General features: G+C 34.6%; 1 protein-coding gene across 5 annotated transcripts in view; it reads right to left on the reverse strand.

Annotated features, from left to right (window-relative positions):
* The window catches only part of ADGRB3 (adhesion G protein-coupled receptor B3), a 477,382-nt gene that overhangs the window by 216,704 nt on the left and 235,873 nt on the right, over window positions 1-24,805 (reverse strand). For all 5 annotated transcript variants that reach the window (XM_068678261.1, XM_068678260.1, XM_068678263.1 and 2 more), the window contains 3 exons: window positions 15,772-15,966; window positions 8,041-8,109; window positions 3,786-3,894 (listed from right to left, as the gene is read on the reverse strand). In XM_068678261.1, the coding sequence (XP_068534362.1) occupies window positions 3,786-3,894; window positions 8,041-8,109; window positions 15,772-15,966 (373 nt within the window). The remainder of the gene's footprint in view (window positions 1-3,785; window positions 3,895-8,040; window positions 8,110-15,771; window positions 15,967-24,805) is intronic.

Consider the following 24,805-nt stretch of genomic DNA (forward strand, 5'->3'; position numbering starts at 1 on the left):
GAGTTGGATCTGCATGGGCATTTAGTGCTCCAAAAACTAGTTCAAAAGACTGGTAAAAGCCAAGATTTATTCTTAAACTAAAATCATAAACTCATCTTTTAAAGCAGAGAAAACTGAAAGCAAGTAGTTAATAGAATGGCAGTAAAAAGGGTTTTAAGTTTTTCTCCCACTGGGTGTTGTATCTTTACAGGTGGGTCTGTGCTTCCAGCTAATTCAGAGACCTTGAGTGGTAGTAAAAATTCTTGTTTTTCACACCATTTTTTCCTGTGCCGGCTCAGATGGTTCTGAGGAGGAGGAGAAGGAGGAGGAAGAGAAGAAGCAGGAGGAGGAAGAAGGCTCCCACCTCCTATCAGATGCTTTTATTTCACCTAATCATTTCTTAGAGGAACATAATATAGAACTGGGAGAACACATAAATAAAACAAATACCATCTGTTTCATCCATGCAGAATCAATACAAGTTGTTGCTTTCACATTTGTTAGCTTTTTCATATCATGTTCTCTATCCTCAAGAGAAGAGCTAAGAGTAAACTGTCCTTGCTTTAATGGAAATGAATCTTATTTGGCTGTGCTACCTAAGTCAAACCCAAAGTACAGATATTGGATCATCTGGACTTGGAACTAGTCTCTGATGTTTTGTTCAGAAGCAACCAAAAATTGAAGTTCACCATAGTGAACAGTTTAACAGTATTATGCAACTGTCCTTATGGAACTTCTTAGCTACTTGCAAATGTGTAATAATGTGGCTTAGTGTAGCCTAATATGAAGTTAAGGTAAATTTAATTACTTCCCGTATGCCCACAGGCTGAGAATGTGTAATGGACAGTCATTGAAGTGTGGCTGCTGTATAGGAACTTGTTAAGCCACAAGTTTATGTGCTTTGAAAGAAACAGAAAATAACATCAGTTAATTACAATTAGCTGCTCATATTATGCATCATAGAATCCTAGAATGGCATGGGCCGGAAGATCATCTAGTTCCAATCCTCCTGCCATAGGCAGAAATGCTACCCATTAGAATGGGTTGCCCAGGGCCTTGTCCATCCTGGCCTTGAACACTTCCAGTGACAGGACATCCACAGCTTCTCTGGGCAACCTGTTCCAGTGCCTCACCACCCTCTGAGAGAAGAATTTCCTCCTAACATCTGATCTAAATCTCTCTTTTAGTTTAAAACCATCCCCCTTTGCCCTATTATTATTTGACTGAGTAAAAAGTTGCTTTCTGTCTGTTCTATAAGCCCCCTTTAAGTAGTGAAACTCCCTTAAGTACATAGAGTGCCAATCAATTAGAAATGAACACATAAACTGAAATTAATGGCAGGAAACTGAGAACTTTGTGCAATACAGGGACATTCTCACAGAACAGTTTTTTGTTTGTTTGTTTTTTTGTTTGTTTTGTTTTGTTTTCCTAGCAAGAAGCAACAGTTCATCCTTAGCACTGAAGCACTGAATCTTTCTTTTTTTTTTTCTTTTTTTTTTTTTTTTCCGGATATATGAACTTTAAGGTAATTCTATAACGAAAATATAGCAAAAGACATTTAAAGTATCTGAGGGAATATTTTTGTAAATATGGTAAATAACCTCAGAATAACTATTAGTCCTGTTTAAAGAGGAATATATATTAAAGTAGGACCTCTTTCTTGCACATATCTGTTTCCTGCATGGGATATGACTGTTTACTTACATGACAATTACAACTACAGTAACAATTACAAGTTGTAAACAAGACCTCCCAGGGTTTTAAACTATTGTTGGTGTGACAAGACATGCTAAGACAGGACAACTGCAACTGCATAGTTCACTCCTCTCAGCTGAGATCAACATAAACATCCCCTAAGTTCCTGCTACACAACCAGTCAGACACAGTTATACAGACCCCCTAAGGTTAACTACACTAAACCTGGATTATTCCAGATACATTCCCTCTTCATTTGTGAAAATAAGATATCACTGCTTACTTCAGTCACCATGTCACCTGTACTTAAGGATTCTGATTAATGAGTTGCACAGTGGTTGAACATCTTTTTTTAATGGTTGACTCAGTAAGGAGCAATGTAAGGGTGGGGATAAACTCACTACAATGTGTCAAGACAGTGTTAGGTAGTCAGAATACGCCTATAAATTCATTTTACTTTTCTTTATCTTCCATCAAAGGTAAAGAGTTACGTAGTTAAGAACAAACTTACTCCTGAATGCCTAAAAATATCTGAGATGTGGGAAGAGAAAGAATAATCAAAAGAAAAACGGTGAAGATTATGCAGTTATATAGACTAGCCATTGCACAGCATGATTTCTGATTCAATTGGAAAGTTGGTGCTGTTTTACATTTGAAGCCATGAATATGTAGAGACACAGATTATTTGAACACAACTTAAAACATTTTTCAGTGGTGTTTTTTTTCCACATTTATCAGAGGACAAACAGTTCAGAATGCAATACAACATGCCAAGCAGCACGGACTGCGCTCTTTAAATAAACATATCTTTTTATTTTGTCATAAAAATGCCATGGAACAAGCATTTTAAGACAGATACCGCCCTTTCTTTATGAATATATTCAGGGTGTAGCATAATGAGGGACTGACAGCTGGAAGGAGCTTGAAGTGGTACTACAGTGCAAACAGAAAACACCAGTAGTAATAAATCACTTGTTAAAAGCAAAATCTTCCCATACTGTCTACTGAAATGTTTTAAACATTTTAAGACAAAAATAATAAATATTTATTATTACACAGAAAGATAGATATTCAGTAGGGACATTCTAACAATTTCCCTGTTTTATTCCAAACCAATTTCTAAATGACTTTATTTTCTGACTAATTCTAATGATTTGCTGAAGAATTGACTGACGTTAATGCAGGAAGATGCTAACTGAAATCTGAAAGAATATATAAACACCAGAAGTTTTCCTATCAGACAAACATATATTTTGGATTTGTTCATTACCTATGACTACCTAACACTATCCTGGCATATACAAAAATGAAAAAAAGTTGATTGAATGAGGAAGATACTAAACAAAGAGGAAGTACTTAGAAGAAAAGCTTTTCAATCTCATTTTTGGTTGAATTTTAACAGAATGCTGTGATATTTCAGGAGCATTTATGGCAACTAATAAGTGGAATTCATTTGCTAAGCATCTTCATATTCAATGTTTGCTATTATTTAATTAGTAGACATTGCCTGGCAACACCCCAGTGCCAAAAAAAAAAAAAAAAGCTTAAAAATAAATCCGAATAAATTTTTGAAACCATCACACAAAGAAAAACTCACAAAAGAAACCAAAGGCTTACATTATTTTGACAACTAATATATTTTGTTTTTGTTTTTAATTATTACTTTTCTGTCTATGCTGATTATTACTTGCAAAGATGTGGGAGAATAGAATATTAAAAGATAATGTCAACAGAATTAATATTTCTCATGCTATTAGGTATATAATTATTATAATTAGCACGATTTTCTAAATTACCATTTGAAACTCTGTATATCCTAGAAAGGCTCTAGCATATACCTATAGTTCACAGTTTTCCGATGAGTATTTTCTGAACTTTATTTAGTCTGAAACTTTCCTCTCAGATCTTGAGATAGAATTACAGAGAAGACTGATGTGTAAGGCACACTGACTGTATTAAACTGGAGAGGAGATAACCAAGCAACAAAGATAATCTGGAGGAGGCGAAGCCCAATCTGTATTGTGATAGAAACAGCAACTCTAAAGTACATACTTGCAATTTCTGATTTTCAATAGGTCATAAGTTTCATAGAAGAAATTCCTATTTCTTACCTACATTTCCAGTCATTAGGTATGAATTCTGAAAGTCCATCATTCCCATTCCAACAATGTGTATAAAATCTTCAATCACCTGCATTAACTCCACCGAGCCTGGATAGATCTAAAATAATAAATAAAGGAAGCTCAGACATTCTCTAACTGTGATATCAAAGTCATTACAGCAGGAAATTCAAATAAAATCTTAATGCAATCAAATGAAATGTGAGATTTAACAGTCAAACTGTTCTCGCCATGTTTCAATATCTAACATTTTCTGTGAACAACCACTTCTGTCATTACATCCCCATGTGAACAGACGCTGCTTTCCATACGGCTACATGAAATATGCTTTGTACAATGCAATGTTTTCTGTAAGTCACAGCACTTATAAACAAACAAGCAAACATTTTATTGACCACTACTAACTATTGGTTAAAGCATTTAATGTTCTGAAATAATTTTAATGATTTTTTTCTCCTTCCCACCACAAACAGGTAAGTGCAAATCTTACCCTGGCCTCCATTGCATGATAAATCTGTCTTCCTTTAACCAATATGTATGTTATATAAAATATTAGTGATAATACTATTGTTATTACTGATGATTACTGATGATTACTGAAGTAGAATCATAGCATAGCTGAGGTTGGAAGGGGCCTATGGATATCATTTAGTTCAACCACTTGCTCAGAGATGTTGCCCAGGACTGTGTTGAGTTGGGTTTTAAATATCTCTAAAGACGGAGAAGCAAGGGCCCATCTATGCAACATGTTTTAGGATTCAATCACTCTTTCAGTAAAAGGATCTCTCTTTTCAATGTAAAAGATATTCTTTCTTTTCAGTGGAATTTGCTACATTTTAATTTGTGCCAGTTGCTTCTTGCCCTATCACTGGACACCACCAAGAGTCTGGCTTTGTCTTTACTCCTCCTGATGTTAATGAATTCCTCATCAGGAATTTATAAAATAGACAGCATCCCCTCTGAACCTTCTCTTTTTCCAAGCAAAACTGTTATCACTTTCACCCTCTCCTTGTATGCTATATGCTTTATTGCCCTAAACACTTTCATGGCTTCTCATTGGGCTCACCATGTCTTGCACTGGGAAGCTCTGAACTGGATGCAGTAAATTAAAATTCGTTGCCTTTGCATTACTAATGTAACTTCTCAAAATGACTTTCTAAATGGTAAGTACTAGCATATTTCCAAGAAATATAATTTATTTTCAAAGCTGTAAGATACTATGATCACAAAAACATTAAAAATGGCTATATTCAACCATAATCCATCATCAAAACTGTATTAAATATAAAAAAAAAAGTTATTAGCAAGCTTAAGAAATACTGCTTATATCACATGCATAAAAATATTTTTGGTGGTTATGGCTTTTGTCATGAACAGGACAATTTTCAGTAATGCAAGCTTTAACAACAGAAAAATAATGGATGATCTGTTCACACTGCTTTTTTCTTTCTATCAGTGAGATGTCCAAATTGCAATTTATGAGCAACATTCAACCCATTCTTTTGACCACTGAGATGACCAACTCCAACAAATGCCTATACTGACTATATATCCAAGCATGGTGTGCTCCATCTTCATCTTGCTTTATCTGTCTAGATCCATAGCTGTTTGGGTCAGGATGATGAATTTATTAATGTCCTTTGTTTTCTACATAGATCTTTTTATAAAAGGTAGGACAGCAATATCATTTTTATGAAAAATGTGTTATGGCATTTATGATCCTAACATTGCAAATGCTGCTTAAGGTGAAGGAGGCTTCCATATTCCAAATGATGTTACTGAGATATTGTGTGCTTTTTTGCATCCATCTCATTCATAACACACACACACTCACAGATTGTTCACCAAGGCTGAATTTCATTGAAATTCACTTTTTTTTCACTTGACATTTTATAGTAATAACTTCAGCAGAAACTGTTGAACAGTCAGTGTAATAGAGGTACTCTTCATTTCTATATATCTGAAGTACTGGCTAATCAATAGAATGCCAGCAGATGGTGATGAAGAACATGCTGAATAACTCCTGAGTTTTGAAACACCACTATACACTTATTTATTGTGGACTTGAAGTGGCTTCCTGTGTGCAGTACTTTACATCAGCTCTTAACAAAAGGCAAGTATTAAAGTGAGTGCTGCTTATCTGCATGCTATATAACCTGTAATTAATGGTATCAACTGCTGGCATTTAATCTAGAAAAAAGGATGTGCTGAGGCATTGCAGCTGTATACTTGATAGAAAGTCAGCAATTTGCTGACAGTGAGTAAGATTTTCTTTCCAGCAAAACAATCCAGAAAACCGACTAAGAGATCTAAGCTAACAGTAACAGGAGTTCAAGGAAAGCATACAAACTGGTAAAAAATGTTGGTCAGACTGCACCTTGGTTTTGTAAAGTTGCATTAAAACAAACAAACAAACCCCAGAAAATCAAGAGAATAGCTAAACTGGGAACAGAATCACTCTTCTTTTTTTTTTTTTTTTTTTTTTTTTTAATGAGGTGATGGTGTTTGGTATCATCATAAGAAAAAAAAGAATTTTGGAAGTACTTAGGAGTACTTGGGAATACAATTACCCTTTGTAGTCATTATGAAGACACACTTGCTTCAAAAATGCTTATGAGGTGGCTTGTGTAACTGCCCAAGAACAGTAAAAAAAGCAAGTAGTATGGTTTCTCTGGGTACCACAGCTCAGGAGTCTAATATTTAATGAATTCCCCAGTTTTGTTACAAGGCAGCTATGACCCCATGACTCCTGCATTCAGGAGTAGTGTTCAGCTCAGAAGTTGCTCAACTCCCTCCTTTCTTGGGTTCCTGTCTTCCTACCAGTGCTGTACCCAGGTGTATGAGACAATTACTAGGCAGAGAAATGGAGCTGTGGGAAACCAGAAATAACTTGTCTTATCTCTCTTTTTCAATACAACTTCTTCAACCAGCAGAAGTGAGGGGAGGGAACATAATATATTGTTCCCTCTTTTACCCCCAAGTTATCATAATTTCCTCTTAGGAAATTTCCTCTCTCCTCTTCCTTGCATTCCTTGGTCTTGGTGGGACAAATAACGGACATGGCATGGGCAAGCTGGCAGGGAGGAGTAGAAGAAAACAAGTTTGATAACATGAGGAGTGTCATCTGTTCATTAGTGGGGCTAAAATAGTTGCTTAGTATCAATTCCCTAATCTTGGTGCTATATGTTTATGGAAGCTGCCCACATGCATGTGATTTTTCTGCTTCCATCCACCACTACTAAATAAAATGACGTACCTCGTCTATCTTTGTATCTGGAACTTGCACAGAGGAACAGAAATGGAAAATAAATAAATAAATAAATTCCTGGCTAAATTACAATGTGTCAGCTGCACCATTATATGTCCACAGGAACATTTGAATCAGTAGCAAAAAGTCCTGAATTCCTTCTTAGTAACATTATAAAGATGTCTACCTCCATGTACTTTGAATGCCTCCATCATTTTTATCTGTACATAGTTATCTGTTTATCCCTATAGTCACTGTTACTTGTATTGGAAATGTGATAGTTCCATGTCCCTGTTAATAAACGTAAACACAGCACTGTAGTATTCTTAGTATAAGCATGTAAGAAATACTCATATCCAAGTTAAAAAAAATCATTTGAATTTTATTTATACATATATGTATATATATATATTGAGTTAGGTTTTATTATTTTATAAAATAATATCTATCTTAGTCCTGAAATTTTTCTGTCTCAGGAATCGCAACTGTTCTCTTAAATACAAGTGTTTAGAAAGGGTCTACTGTTTATATTTCTGCAAGTAGTTTAGTGATGTCATGTCTGTTCTTTAGATGAGTTCTGATATGTGCTGTTTAATGCAACCTTGACTATAGCTAGTCTTTACTAGCAATTTTCAACTTTCATATGTACTTTCTTACAACATCAAATGGAAAGACATCATGAATAATTCCATGGAATAAAATGAAATCTGTTCATCACAAGAATATTCTATTCTTAATATACTTTTAATCTATTGAATTAGCTAATGGGGCCTGGAATTGTTCCTTTTTGAAAAGGATATTTTATTTCCAAAAAATTGTCTCATTTAGGATATAATTTACTTACAGTAGGGTGTATGCTAAGCCTCAGTTTTGAAATCATATACTCCAATTTATCCTGGCTTACTGAAGAAAAGTGTTGCTAAAGATTAATAAATACAATAAATGTCATATCTCATTTTGCATTTTTTTAATTGATGAGTTACAGAAGGCAAATCTTACCTGTTGTGCATCTTCCCATTTCTCTTTGTTTTCTTCATCTAAGAGGTTACTAATGATTTGAAAGAAGTTCTGAAAAGTCAATTAAATAAAAGACAAAGTAAAATGACTTTAATGACATGAACAATTGTAACCTTAAGTCAATATCAAGAAAGATTTCCTTTCTCTATTACAGATTCACTTTTGCAGCCCATATTTATATCAGTGGAAGAGATGACATAACAAAATATGTTAGACTGACAAAAGAGCAAATGTATTTTATGGTTAATTGTTCATTTCTGTCTGTATAATCAGGTTCCATGCAACTACTTTATATAAAATAAGGCCTGTATTGAACTTGCATCAACTTCTAAATGTGATGATATTCCATTTCCAAGTCACTCTCATTCCAGAAACTAGACTACTATATATTCTGCAAATAAGTAAAGCATACTAATAAAATGCTTGTCTCATGGTCACTGGTTTCTGTTCAAAACATGAAAATGATCCTTAATGACCACAAACAGTGGATGCAGTGGTATTTCATTGCCAAATGCTGTCTGACCTTAGGTGCATATTACTTTTTGCCTCTGTGCTTTTAGTAATTTTGTCAGAAAAAGAATAATTAATTTCTGTTCTTTGACCTTGAACTGTTATTTTCTATATATGATTGTCCAATTGATTTAATTACAATTGAGCAAAGCACAAATCAAAGCCATGGCATTTAGCTCTTAAATCATACATTCAAAATCATTCTTCTATATTTTTGTGGAAAACTTGCCTCGCCTTGCCTTGCCTTGCCTCGCCTTGCCTTGCCTTGCCTCGCCTTGCCTCGCCTTGCCTCGCCTTGCCTCGCCTTGCCTCGCCTCGCCTCGCCTCGCCTCGCCTCGCCTTGCCCTGCCTTGCCCATTTTCTGTTGCCAGTCTTTACCCTTAAAAGCTAAGGGTTTGTGCTCTGTTCTCAGCTCTGTATCACTTTTCTTGCAGAATGTCAAATTTGGCAATAGCCTGCCAATTATAATTTTTCTGTTCCTTCATAAAATAAATGTGTAACTTTTAGTGACCTTAGCTGAAGAGTATGATTAAGATCATCACAACCTCTGAAAGTGAAACACCACCCATAGGCCCCTGTTTGAACTCATATTATTGGTCATATTTCCTTCACCAGCACTTAATTTTTAGTTGTTTTGGGGTTAAAAAAAGGTATAAAAAAGGTTCAAGCAAGAAGTAATTTTAACACACTATTTAATGAAAGTGCAAAGCATTCAATAGCACAGTGACTGAGAGCAGAAATAACTTCCAACTTTACCATACCATACTATACCATACCATACCATACATACTATACTATACTGTATGATGCTTGTACTAAAAAAGGCATTTATTTCAAAATTTTACATATTGCAGACATTTTAAGTGTCTCATATCCATGTAAGAAGAACATTGTAGAACACAAAATTGAGTAAAACTTGTGAAAACAATTTTTAAATAAAATTATTTTCACCAGTTTAATCTAGTCCTACCACTACCTACCTGACATGCATCTTTCCTCATGATCAGGAAGTCAGTTATGCTAACAAACATACTTACATTGTTAAAAATTGCTTTAAGTTGGCAAGTTTTTATAGAAGTGAGACATGTTTTCGTGAACTTGTGCAACAAGTCCCATATGTTAATGAAGGCACAATTCTCTTACTGAAGTCAGTGGAAAAATATCCATAAGAGTCAATAAAACAAAATTTCATGGAAAGAAAGCAAATGGCTCAGAAGTTCCGGTGCAAATGACAAGTAGGCATTGGGAGGGAATGATGGATATTAAAGACAGAACATTAAAATAGTTTCTCATGGTTTTATCCAATTTGCACAGATACAGAGGTCAACTTTACAGTAAAGCTGAAGATAAGAAGAGGAAAATTCTAAGCTGTAAGACAAGGGGAAATGGTCTCAAGTTGTGCCAGGGGAGGTTTAGGTTGGATATTATGAGAAATTTCTTTACTGAAAGGGTTGCATGGTATTGGAACAGGCTGCCCAGGGAAGTGGTTGAATAAACATCCCTGAAGGTCTTCAAGAAACATGTAGATTTAGAACTTAGAAGTGTGGTTTAGTGGTGGACTTTAGTACTAGTTTAAGAGCTGGACTAGATGTCAGAGGTCTTTTCCAACCTGAATGATTCTGTGACGCTATGAAAATGTAGCCACAAATTGTTTATATTCCAGGAACACATTTCACCTATGAAATGAAACATACTGAGAAGAGTTAAGCTTAGTATTCCTTACATAGGATTTGCCATTTTAACCAGGTTGGCAAATTGTAATTATATAAATGTTCATAAAAAAAAAAAAAAGTAAAAAAAAAAAAAAAAAGTACAGCTTTATTGGTCCCTCAAGTAAAATAAACTGTACTGGCCAAAGCAGTTTCATGGCACTATGTCTACTCTAGGACACTATGATTTTGGAAAAGAGTTCTACTAAGAAGAGTTGGCTCTCACTTTTATTTATTTATTTTTCACCCAGAAGATACTTTTTAAAGCATGATAGTTCTGCATTCTTCCAATGTAATACTCTGGAGATGCAGTGGACAAAAATTTTAGCTAACTTGTTAGTGCCAGTAGCAGTCTAGATGCATTAACATGTTCAGTGTGGGACAATTTACCATAGTAAGGAACCGGTTCAAAGTTAGTTTTGCACTACATGCAACCAGCGTTCCCATGCAGAAACAGTATGAGTGCTAGCTGCATAAGAATCCATGTCTGTGCAAACAGATATATCTGAGAGTAGTCTAGATTGCCTGAAAAACACTCAGGAGGTATACATGATACATTGCTTGCTGATGATAAATTATATAGTTTTGCTAATAATCCTATGTGTTAAATTTTGTGTTTACTGTTAGTTACATGAAAGCATTAAAGTACTCATCAATTAATAGTAACGTATATGAAAAAATATATATAAATAATTCTAAACTCAAGTAAAACAAGAGATGAGCAATAATAACTGATCTAAGATACACTTTGTACTACCGTTATGAGCTAATAAACCATTAATGTTGTTTATGAACCTAGTGACAAGAACATCTTGATTTTTAGGTTCTTTCTTTTTTCTCTACTCCAGTTCCTAATATGTCACATTTATTGTAGCTGTGGAGGCTATTTGAAGATTTGAGATATTTGAAGATTTTTCAGTCAGCAATATCAGTGCTTTGTGAATTAAACAGATGATTAAATGGCTTTGCTTCTTCAATAATGAATTGAAGATTATAATTGAAGACATGGAGATGCACTCCAAAATATGACAGTTGAATAGAGGTTAAAAAGTCTTTTACCTACTTTGACTATTTCCTTATTCATTTCCTTAATGCTGTGAGAAGCAACATTGCCCTTTAGTAAAATGATTGACAGATATGAAGGCTAAATTTTGGAAGCATTATTTGGATGTAATATGATGGTATTACTACAGTAAACACAGGACCTCCTTGTAGCATCAGGTTCCTCCTTCCTTTCATAGGGTTGTGTATTGCTGAACTGGCTGCTATAGAAAATGCTGCAACAGCCAGAGCCAAATTTTGAAGTCCTTTATTTTTGCCAAGCCTTTTCTGAGGAGAATGTCAGTTACAGTCAGGAATGGACAATAATGTTTTCCTAATTTAATTTCCTCCCTTTCAATCTTTTTCTTTTGTAATACAATGGATGCAGTTCTGTGTTCCAGTTTAAATTCTTTGACCCTCTCTGCAGGCATAAAGCTGTCATAAATCCTTTTATATGGTTACAGAATTCCTCCCTAGGAAGAATTAATGAATAGCCTAAAGTCACCTCTACTTTTAGACTTCAGCATCAGGAGTGTGTGTGGAAAATGTAAACTGGGGGAAAAAAAGCATTGGGCAATCCTGTTAATTCCTCACTGACAGTGATGGTCCTTGTGGTTAACATATACGGATTATCATAGAATGGTAATAGAAATAATAGAATGGTTTCAGCTGAAAGGGACCTTAAAGATTGTTGGAAGGAATGGGTTAAAGGCAGAAGACTGATGAGGAGGATGGGATCGGAACAGAAAACTGGCGAGGAGGATTGTAAATACACTCAAGTGACCTTGCAGCTGGGAATGTGCAAAGTTTGGGAAGCATCAATGTAGAAAAACATATAAATTATGTCTGCTGCTGTTTGTGCTCTGTGTGTTTGACAAGTAGCACATTTGTGCATAGATAACAGAGGTGTTTGGTGGACTTGGAGGCGCTCTATCAGATGTGCTTGAGCTCCCAGCCTTGGTACAGAGCAGTTCAAAGAAGCACAGTGAGAATCACAGTATGGTGGTAAAAACTGCACCTGCACAAACTCTCAGTACAACAGGTGAGACCAGTAGGCCAATGACCTCCTAGCATGAACCCTGTTGAGTGGTTTCTGCATTCCTGCTTGCGTGCCTGTGCTTGTGTTCCTCTGCTCTGGTGCTGCTTCAGGGATTACCTAGTTGGCGAGGTAACAAGAATAAATCTACTTTTTGCATTTTAGCTACAAGTCTGTGGCTGTTCCTCTTGCCTGCCTATGCTGACTCTCACTTTGATCCTCTAGTTCCAATCCCCCTTCCCTGGACAGGGACACCTCCCATCAGACCAGGTTGCCAAAGCCCCATTCAGCCTGGCCTTTAACGCCTCCAGGAATGGGGCATCCACAGCTTCTCTGGCAACCTATGCCAGTGCCTCACAACCATCACAGTAAAGAACTTCTTCCTTATATCTAATCTAAACCTACCCTCTTTTAATTTAAAACTATCATCTTTTGTCCTATCACTACACTCCATGACAAAGCGTCTATCTCTAAGTTTCTTGTAGGTCCCCTTTAGGTACAGGAAGGCTCTATCTGACTTACACTGACTTTTTTAAAGTACTTTTAAAAAAAAATATTTATCTTCTAGGTAACATATTTCTTACACAAGTAATTGCAGAGTGGCCATCTCATAGCAAATAGTGTCAGTGTACCCACATGATGTATTTTGATTTAACTCCCATATTGAGGAAAGATCTTGCTTGTAGAATAATTATGTAAATCTATTTGCTGCTACTTTTGCTATGGTGCTGCTATTTTAAGTCATTGATGAAACATCATTCTATATTGTTTAACTTCCTCATGTATGCTTATTTTTCTTCCTGACACTGTATACAAAGCATATATGTAAAACCTAATCATTGTAAAAAGATTAAAGTATGCAAAAACAGTCATATGGTACTAGACACAAATACTTTAGGATCTGCCTGTCTAAAGAAGGGGCACTTTCTATGTAGCACGTCAGGTAGAGGAATCTTCATTTTGAGTAATTACCCCTAAAAGCTGTTCAAATTTGATCTCACTTTTCTGTTCATTCTTTTCATTATGGAGTCGCTGAATCACATCATTTGCAGTATTCATGAATATTCATACTGGATGTAAACCAAAGACTGTAGAGGGACTATGCAAATGGATGGAATTTGTAAAAAACAAATATACTCAGATAAATACACTTCTTTTTTCAGTTTAAATTGAGTGTAAGTGTGAAAAGAGATAATGGTCTAAGAAGAAATTATAGGTCTTAGGCTGTTGTTTTTGTATGGATCGTAAAAATATTATTACTCATAATTCAGAATCTACTTTTCTGACACCAGGTGGAATGATAAATTATGACCTTCTGAGATTTTTTTTTTTAAAAAAAGCACGTAGAGATTCTAGTTTTCATTAATGCAAAAAAAAAAAAAAAAAATAGAACACCACACAGCTTCTGCAGAATGAAGAATCTTATATATTTTTTTTTTTTTTGAGAAAAATAATTTAATTTTCATCCTTTTTTCATATACTTTGATGATGGACTAAAAAGTATGAACATATGTGACAGTGAAAATGAAAGATATGATTATGGTGCAAAGATACTCATGTTTACATAAGAGCATATCCCCTTTTCTCAGGAACTGACTGTAAAACACTGATGTTACTGAGGCAGTATGTCATTTTATATTGTAAAAAGTCAGTAACAAGAACTTAACATATTCCCTGTGGAAAAGTGAATCATTCTGATTTTACATATTTTCCTGAACACTTTGCAGTAGTTTTAAGAATTGTACCTAAGCTTTAAATTTGTGTAACTTTTTGATTTTGTCTTCTGAAATTTATTATTATTACTATTATTATTTCCCCAGATAGTATTTGGCATTTTGGTATTTAGGCAATTATTTCTTTGATTTGAGAAATCCTTCCTTATTTCTTTAATAATATGCCCTAACAATTTTTGCCCTCTTTTTTTTTTTTTTTTTTTTTTTTTTCCTTCACTTAATAATGATTAATTTACAATTATGTAAATAGTGCAAATAACTTCTCCAAGGCAGTCCTGCCAAAATACTGTTAAGATTTTTGGAAACATTGCTGAACTGAACCGAACTTTTGGCATTTGCATCAGTGAGAAATCAAATTCTCTCTAATTTATGTAAATTCCAAATGACCTGCTCTGCTAAGACCATGAGCTAAACCATCATATCAAGCAGATTCTTGAGCCTGGTTCTACCAAAGATTTCTATAGTTCCTGTGAATGATGAAGAAGTCACATTGGACTGTCAGACTGTAGAATGTGTGAAAAGTTTGCAGCAAATAATACTCCATTTAATAGTTAAATTTTGTGTAAATATATTAAACTCATCTGGATAATAAAACAAACAAACAAACAAACAAACAACAACAACATGTCCAGCCAAAATACTTTTTGGGAAACACTGTTTAAACTATATAACCTTCAGCTAGCTGAATGCCAACATAATAGACATTACTTTTATGCGGAAGCTCATTTTTCTCTGTGCATAGATACACAAGAAAACTGAAAATATAATAGCAAGCTCTTGAAAACTTAACTCTGAAAAACTTGTCTTTTCTAAGGTACATACACATACCTCTATATACATGCTTATCTGCATGTATAGGGTCCAAAGTATATTTATGATATATTTTTACCTTTACATAAGCAAATACATACATATGATCTTCACTAAAATCTTCATTATTAATTTATGAATGAAAGTCTCTTGAAAGAAGACATGAAAGTCTCTTTTTCATAAATGATACATACATTTACCATCTTACTATTATTTTTAAGTACATTTATGGTCTTTTAAAAACATCTAAAATTCCCAGATATAGATCCTGATCCAGAAGTCCTGTAAAATATTTATTTTAACGAACATTGCAGAATGAGTTGTCCAGCCCATTAAGTAGAAATAATTATAGTGTTGTTATCTCTGTTATCTGATTTAGTTGGCCTACACAAGAAGAGTTAATATAACATATGAAATAGTAAATTCATACCAAATGGACTATTCACTAACCCTGTGCACTTCTATTTAGGTTTATTTATTCAAACTGAAAAAACAATCCCAGAATTACATAACTAAACACTGTAAATAGATTTTTAACTGAAAGGAACAAGAACAAAAACCACTTTGCTTAGGGCAAAAAAATACCAACATGCCCCTAGCAATCAAACCAAACCTTGACATGGAAATAAACATCATAAAGAAATAATTTTACATTTTTCATAAGCTATGTGTTTTTTGTTTGTTTTTTTTTCATTAAGTGTTGTTGAGTCTTTTCCTATTTTACACTTGTATTAGTTTTATAGTGACCAATGTGTATGTCTATCATTCAGAAAAAAAACAGAAAAAATAATTTTCCCAGTGGCACAAATAGGTGACATCCAGTATACTGACAAACTCCATTAGTTGAATCATTATCCTTTTTATATTCTCTTACCTGTACCCCATCAGATGCAGGGATATAACTTGCTCTTTTAAATGTGTCTGTAACATTTCTGAGAATTTCCACAGAAATTAGAAGGTCTCCAGCATAAAAGTTTTTCCTCTGAGTTAAATCCAATAGTGTCTTGGTTACTTGGGACATGCCATCACCAGCCAACATCCTCTGTCCCTTTGCGAGATGCTCTTTAATCTGTAGCAAAAGAACAAAATGAATATCAGAACCTACTTTACTGAGAAAAAGATATGATAAATTCTAAACACAACCAAATATGTTAAATAGTAAAGAAATTATAAATAGTTCATCTAGTTAAATAGTACCCAAAATACTAGCAGATCATGGTGATGAAAATTTTATATTTATCACAGAATCATGGATTTTTTAATGAAAGATTTGAAGGTGTTACAGCTCATCCATTAACTTCCCTTTGGATATCAATACCTTCTCAACATCCATGTTTTTAAGGAATACCATAGGCTGGATTGTGGCTTTAACCTACTGTTGCGATGTTTCAATAAATTAGTCTTCTCCAGAACAGATGCACAACTAATACTGCCATTCATTAAACAACTGAGAGCTCTGAAAGGGGTAAATGCTAAATGTTATAATTTAGTTTATTCTGGGGAAGAATAAACCCTTCATCTCTGCCAGCCCAGCTTAGCTAGTGGGCTTCATAAGAGTGAAGGTTTGGATAGAATAGGAGGTTCTGATGGTGCTCTCTTCTCTAGTACTAACAGGACAAAGGAGCTAACTTGGAACAATGTTGTTCCTGTTTTTTTTTTTTTTTTTTTTTTTTTTTTTTTTTCCCAGGAAATACAAAGCTCAAAATTATGATTTGCTTTTATATATCTGCCAAGGAAGCCTATTCCAGTTGTAGTTCTTCCAGCAGGCCTGTACAGGGCCAGTGATAAGTAAGGGGAATCCAAAATGCATCTGCTGGTAGAAGAATTCTCCTGACAAGAAAGTGAACTGTGGATCTGATTAGCTCTTAGTATTGACTCAACATCAAGAGATGATGCATAGTGTATTACAAAGATGTCACAAGACCAGCCAAAGCTAAAAAGGAGAGTATGGTTTAAAAACCTGTTCTAAAATAAACACAAAATAAACATAAGTTCTTACAAATTGTAGCTAAATTAAATAAAAGATAAGTGACCCGAGAGAGACATCAACATAAGCAGGAAGGCTCAAGAGAAAATTCTATTCAACTGCCAATATCATCTCTTCAAACGTAACTTCAATTTATTTTTAGCTTGGCCTTATTACTGGACAGGATGACTAAGGTAATGTAGTATGGTGGTGAAGTGGAAGGAAGGGGTGTGATACCTTTTGTCACTTCCAGACCTCCCCAGCCACTTGGTGTGGATATGTGAGGCTTCACTTAAGAAACAAACCAACAAAGACAAACAAAAAACCCAAAGAATGTAGTAAGAAATAGTACATTGATTAAAATGGTTCAAAATAAATTTTGTGACAGTAATGTAAAAAATTCAATCATTCTCTGATGTACATGATCTAAATACCTGTTACATTCTTTAGTTCCATTCTCAACTGGTTTTGAAATAGCCTAGATACCTGTAAAACATCTGGATCCGGCCTAAGTGTCTGCTTTGAATTATGTCTACAGCCTTAAGTTGTCTTTACAGCAGCTGGGGATTGTTATGGACCACAACAATCTTGTCCACACCCTAGAAATACTTAAGACTTTATGAAGTCTTAAGACTTAAGACTTGAAGACTTAAGACTTTATGAACAACTTTATGAAGCCCTTGGGTTGCCTTGGATATACACCAGCTGGTGGCAGAATGGACAAGGAATGAATCTACTCTACAGGAGTAAGTAATTACAAGCATCACTTTACAATCAAATGTTTTCAATAAATAAATAAATACATAATCAGTGAGGAGAATTAAGTCAGTCTTTTTTTTTTTTTTTTTTTTTTTTAAAAATATTTCAGCAGAAATACCACCCTCAGTCTTAAAAAAAAAAAAAAAAAAAAAAAAAAAGCAGATAAATTTGATTGCAGAAATCCTTTTGTGCAGTTTCTATTCATTTTTTTAGGAGGCTTTGAAAGTAATCTTGAAGGAAAATAACAGTAGAGAAAAAGATAAAAAATAAAAGAGAATTAATTAGAGTAACTTCAGGGATCTGATATTGTATAAATAACATTATGGACTTCTAATTTCTCGGGAATAAATGAAAGAAGTAACAAAGATTTTTATTTGTGATTATTTTAGATTTTCTTTTTCCTCTGAAATTCTGCCATTTGCTTTATCTTATCATACATTGTGTCTAGGTGGCAAATTAAAAGAGTATCAGTTACCACAGTAACACAGAATAATGGAACTATTGCTGGAACTCTGTCCAGATGCTCACTATCCCCACAGCATATTTGCAGCTTTTGAGGATTAACAATGTTATCATGTTTTGGTCAAGCATGAAAAACAACACACAAGGCAGTCCATAAAGCAGATCTCTCAAATCTAACACATACATGTAATGTGGGAAAAGGCATCACACAATTTAAAGACAGAGGTTCTTTTAATTCAAGTAACAGCAACAGTGATCATTCTTCATAAAAACTATCCTGCACTTTTATGCCTATAGAAAAAGCTAGTAGGAAAGCTGCAAGACTACTTAGCAAACTATTTCATATAGTATTATTTTGCTTCCTTTCCATCCATCTGTATTTATACTACCCCCAATTTGTTTTTTCCATCCTCTCGTTAAGCTCACATTTTAAAGATGTAGCAACAGCAAATCTCACATTTTTAAGATATTTGTCCCACCCCTGAAAGTGCTCAAGGCCAGGTTGGATGGGTTTTTGAGCAACGTGGTCTAGGGGGAGGTGTCCATAGCAGGGGGGTTGGAACTAGGTGATCTTTAAGGTCCCTTCCAACCCAAGCCTGTGATTCAATTCTATGATTCAATAGAGACAATTTGTTATTTGTTTTGGACAGAAGTCTTGCTCTCAGCCACTTTCTGAATTCAAATAATAAATTAAAATATTCCTGGGTGAAGCTTTTGAATAAGGAAAACTGTGTAAAGATCTGTTTTCAATGAAAAATTTTACAGACTTCTAGCAGCACAATTTGGAGCTATAGTATACCCTTTAGTACTTTCATCAAGATATTTTGATTGCTTTTAGACACAGTGGTAAAAATGGTCTACCAAGTGCCCACAGTGCTGCAAGACTACATTATTACACCTACTTCATAGGGTTGTGCTGCAGATGATTGAAACTACCTAAGAATTATTGGCTATTAAAATTACAGCTCAATTTGGAACTTTAAAAAAATATATATTAATTTATTTTTTAATAACACACACAGAAAACTCAGCTTCCCAGCAAAAGTACCCTATCTCCCTTAGGTCACATCACTCTTGCACAGCTTGATGAGGACCTTTTCTTCCCACTCTCAAACAGCACATCAGTGAAGCATAATAGTGAAGTTCCTTAGCTACAGAAACATATTACAGCAGCATACCCTTACAGTAGCGTTTAAAAAAAAATAAAGGGGGGAAAAAAAGAAGGAAGTTTACAATGTGTTTAGATAAGGAAAGTGGGTGAAAATTAGTCAATTAATTGAAAGATTGATTACAGCCATTAAAAAAAAAATGGATTGGCAGGAAAGCAGTCTCCTTATTATCAGCTCATAGACACAACTTCAAAAATCACAGGCCATTACTCAGTTGACGTAAACTGGTGTAGCACTATTAAAGCTAATGAAGAGGTCCAGAGTAGTAAGGTTTGAAAGTAAAGTCTCCCGGATTACTTGCACAGCTACCACAAGAGTATTTCAGTGTGAAAATATAGAATTTCTTCATCAGCAGTTGGTATGATGTCTTTATCACCACATTGCTTATTTTCCATGCTATTTTCACTGTGATATTACACATTCTCCAAGATAGCTATTTTTGGTCACCACTGTAGATCCTTGTAGCTCTCTGTGAAGGTCATTTTTTAGTGGTCTTACAGGCAGGCTCATTAAAAATAAAGTTTATGAGCCAAGAGATAGTGAAATGAAGCAGCTGTTAAAGTGATACTTCAGTTGTCAGTCCAACCTTTAAATGCATGCACTATATGGCTATATACTTGAAAAATTACTGAAATGTTTAACTGGACTTTGACTCAGGGTCCAGCTGCCTTTGTTTCCTGATTTATGAAAAAGTAGGACAAAATAAAAATGATTCTTTACAAAGTCAGAGCTACTAGGCCCCTAGCTTTAGAGTAAAAAATTATTACTGCATAATAATTACTGCAAACAAGCAGCTAGACATGGTCTGAAAGGACAGAAAACAATGAACCCTCAAGAAACCTATAAAAGATTGAAAAGAATGGATAATTTGAAGAATAACTACACCATCATCCTTTTTCCATTATTTTTAATACTATGTTGAGTCCATGTCTTGACATTACTAATGATGTACTTTTTATGATGTAGGGAGTCTAAGAACTTGAATTAGGAAGCCTTAGACAGAAGTGAGGAAAAATACTTTGAAATAAACATATGTCTTGAAATTACTCATAATCTGCAAACCATTTTGATTTGCACCTCCACAACCCAACACTAGTATTTTATAAAACATTTTTCATAAAGCTATTAAGACACAGAAAAGGAAGGAATATTCAGATCACCTGTGAAAGTCACCTGAGTTACTCAATTGTATTAAAAACCTAAAAGCTCTTGAGAGTGTAAGTTCCTCTAGAGAACAACCCAAGTCACCTGAAATGTTATCTTAAACGATCTGAATCATGTTACATAGCCTATATGGCCTCTGATCTTGAGGCTAGAATTTGCAGTACCCCCTCCATAAATATTAAGTGATGATTTTGCATTAAATTTACTTTTATAGTTACCGGCACTGAGACCTGTACACTTAAAGTGAGGCATATCAATAAAAATGCAGCAAACATATTTTTTTGGCAGCTGAAATATTCCCACAGGTATAATACTGAACTGAACTTATGCAGCACGCTCATATGTAAACTATAATGTGATGTCATTTTGAGAAAGCTTTCCCTTTCATATTTGAGGAAGATATCAATACAGGACATGTTTACTGATCATCAGAAGACAATCTTTTAAGTATTTCAGAAATGCAGAATCTAGAAGTTTCATCTATTCTCCCTTAACATAATTAACTGCTTACTATTTTTTAAGGCAGTTTCAGGGTTAAAGAATATAATTTCATCCATCTTTTAAAAGAAATAGAGTAGGGTATAAAGATAAAGGTATGCATCTTCAAACATGCACTTGAATATTTATAACCTAATTTCATATAAGAGTCTTCCTTCTTCCACACATTTTTATGAAGGAGTTTGCTAAAGGAATACAAAGTAATTTCCTACTTTGTCATCAGCGAAATTAGTTAGCAGTCTTAATCTAGGTCATGATAACAGATAAATAAATAAACAGTTTATGAAGAGAGGAAATAATACATTCCCTTTGCTTATAATACAAAAGGCAAAAAGAAAAATAATTGGCATACATTGTGTCAAGGAAGATTAAAGATACAAATTAAAGAAAACTTCTCAACTGTAAAGGAAGTGATGCACCGTATTTTACCTGAAGAGACTATGCAGTCTTCTACACTAAAGGCTTTAGTAACACTCAAGAAAAACAAAAAGCTGAAATAATGCAAATATAGCTGATGCTGTTGACCTCATGAATTTTCTTTCTGTCCTATAGTTCTGTACTAAGTCCCTGCAAATAATTTGAAACCCAAACTATCACAACCAGAAATATGAAAGTACAAGGAAAGACTTAAAACTGAACTTTTTACCTTCTTACATTTATCTGCTGTTATAACAAGCAATCTGCTGCACCAAGTTTCTGCAGATGCTGTGCATCAGTCTGCCTCTTTGCACTCAGCCCAAATCGCTGCAACCCTGTGCTTTAAGGAACTTATTCCTAATTTACACTGATGAAAAGAAAATGAGGTTTGCTTCATTGTATACAAACAGTTGTCCCACTCAAATTTGCCTTCAACTGTTTTTAGGCAAAATGTTCATCAAAGCACTGATTTTTTTATTTTATTTTATTTTTTTTTTTTGAAGAAAAAGTGCCAGCTTAACAGCACAGAATCTTGTGCTGTTCTAGACCCTGATATAAGGCATCTCTGAAAGATGCCAGAGAAACGTCTGCATTCTTTTATATGTGATAACGCGTATTGAAGTATCTATGAAAAAAAATCATGTAGCATCTGTGGAAGAAGAATGTCAGTGGCTCAGAGGGATGCTTGGTTCTTTCCGTGCCCTCTTTCTCTACATCTTTCACAGAAAGTCTATTATTTTGATTAAGATATTTTTTTTGCTACTTTAACTCATTCTATTTTTTTTTTTTAATTGTCATCATTAATATTGTCACTTATTCTAGTCTTTAATTCACCAAACAGATGACAGGAAAAGTCATTATAAAGTTTTAGTATTTATATTTCTTCATAGATTCAACAAAATATTTGAATAAGAAAGTTATAAAGCTGCTCTTCAGTAGAGCGACAAATAGCTTTAAGGATGAAGAGTGAATAATCATTAAATAGCTGACTTGATTGGGGTGTACATTTTCCTTTCTTATATTGATCACTGTTTGTTAACCAGGATTTATATTATTATTTTATTAAGTACCACTATTCAATGCTCCAGTTATCTGTGATTAAATCCTGCTCACGTTGGCATGTTGTGTGAGAGAGCTTGTTGTTGTTATTGTTGTTTCTTTTTTTAACCAGAGGGCATGCCTTCAAGATTTGTGTTATCTATGTGTAATGCAACATGACAAGAGCAAGAGTTGAGAGAAAAGAGAACTATGATTCTGAGAGTCTTGTTTTCGTTTTATGACAGACGTAACATTGCTTGAGGTAAGGTCTCCTGGCTCTCCATATTGACTGAACGGAGGTCACAAAAGTACATACTACAAATGACTTGTCTTTTTTTTTATAATACATGGTCATTGTATTTAGTATGTGTCCTTAAAACAAAGCTCTGATTTACTGATGGAATTTACATTAGAGCCATCAGAATCACGCTCAGTTCTGTTTGCAGGACAAACAAGAATGGTTCTTTCAAGGAGATTTAGCATTATGTGGGAGCCCTAAATTCTGCATGGGAATACTGCATTAAGAAATAGGCAAGAGAAAAATCATTTGCATCTCACATACATAACAAATCTGAGTTTAGACATGATGGGAAATGCAGCAAATGAAGTAGTGGAGAGAGAGAAAACAAAAACAAAAACAAACAAACACAAACAAACAAAAACAAAACAAAACAAACAGGGGAATGAGTGTAGTAAGTGTAACATGCTATGGCCACTGCTTTGCCGCTACCTGTCTAGATAGATTCCTGCAGTCATTCTGCAGGCTGTGTTGGAATGAAAGTTCCTGCATTTCTGGTAGGCTTTAAAGGAAATTTAGATGAATGCTTTCTTTACTGAGCTCCTAAATGGCCTTCATTTCTCATTTTCCCTCTGGCCATACTGTAGTGGAGTTCACCTGTTGGCTGCAGTGTTGCTTGGTTTGGAATATCAATGTGATTGGGGAGCACTCAGTTGCTTACTGCTGCAGCAGAACTCTACATAACACAGAGGCAGTAGAAACCACAGGAGCACATTTAATTTAACACACAGATTATTCTTTCATAAACCAGATGTGGAAAGATGACTGAGGATGCTGAGATGATAGTGGGGACTTTTATTGGAATTTAACAAGTGGGATTGTTTGTGTATTAGAAAGCAGTCAAAAACAGAAAGGAAGAACAACTTATTCCGATTTAATTAAATTGTGATATGGTTAGGCAGAATAGAAGGTAAATATTTTCTCCCACTGTATAGCATCTCTGGGCTTGGGATGTATATGTATTTTAGTGAGATCAAGCACTGTAATTTCATGGATGCAGAAGGTACTGTGGTAGCTTCAAAGACATGTCCTTCTGATCCTAACTGCTAATTTTGGTACCTATTTTAATATGAAAATTATGAAAAAGCAACCATTCACTTGGGATGGAGTAGATGATTTCCTCTCTTTGGCAAAATGCTTATTTATTTACAGAAAATGAAGCAGATCTGTTAGGAAACTGAGAAAGGCATACTAATTTTATAGCATGGTGATAAAACACAGAAAAAAAAAACGTTTCAGTCTATGCAATGAGTTTGGCAGGGCAGACAGAGTTTTCTCACAACCAAATGATTGACTTTATCATCAAAGCAAACAGGAATGCTGAAGCTATTAGTTTTTTTTTTTTTTTTCCAATGCTTAGATTTTCTCCTATGCAAAACTGGAATGTGTTAGTGAAGCAGAGGAAAACTGTTGCCTGCCATAATCACATGATCAATTGTTTTATGATGAGAGAAAACAGAGAACCAGTTTGTCATCCCTCTGTCTAGTTATGGAGGTGACAAAACAGAGCTGACTCCAGCAGATTCTGAGATCACATGAGAGGCAAGGCAAGGAAAGCAAATCATTTACTAATATAACTGCACTACTCAAAGGCTGCGAAGGTGAAGATGAAGAGCTGGCATATAGCAATAGGATGGACTGATGCAGAAGACAAATTTTGTTATTGTGGCCTATACATTCAAATCTACAAATCTAAGTCTGGCTGCTTTGCTCTGCAGCTATATAAAAAGAAATGAAGCACTATACTAGCAAAAAGAAGCAGTAAATCAAGACTTTGAATCCCCAGAGTAAAGCATTCATTTCACTAAGGAGTGCATGGACAGACTGATACGCTGCCCTTGTAATATAATTTGGAAAACCAAAATCATCTCTAATGAGCTGCAGCTGAGCAAATCATTATTCACCTCAGAGTTCTTTTTATCAAATTACATTTTAGCCAAGCACTTGCAAAATTGTGAATAACACTGCTGTGGAAAGAGGGGAAACAAAATTATAGTATGAACTAGAAGCAGCAGAAATTCATTTTTATGGCTATATTATCATTTTGATATGCAAAGATTCACCTGCATAAGTTCCCAAGCTCCATAAGTGTTAATATCTTGACAACAGTGTGATATTTCATATGCAGATTTCTCCT

The sequence above is a fragment of the Anas acuta genome, chromosome 3, assembly GCF_963932015.1.
Source record: "Anas acuta chromosome 3, bAnaAcu1.1, whole genome shotgun sequence".
Classification (NCBI taxonomy): Eukaryota; Metazoa; Chordata; class Aves; order Anseriformes; family Anatidae; genus Anas; species Anas acuta.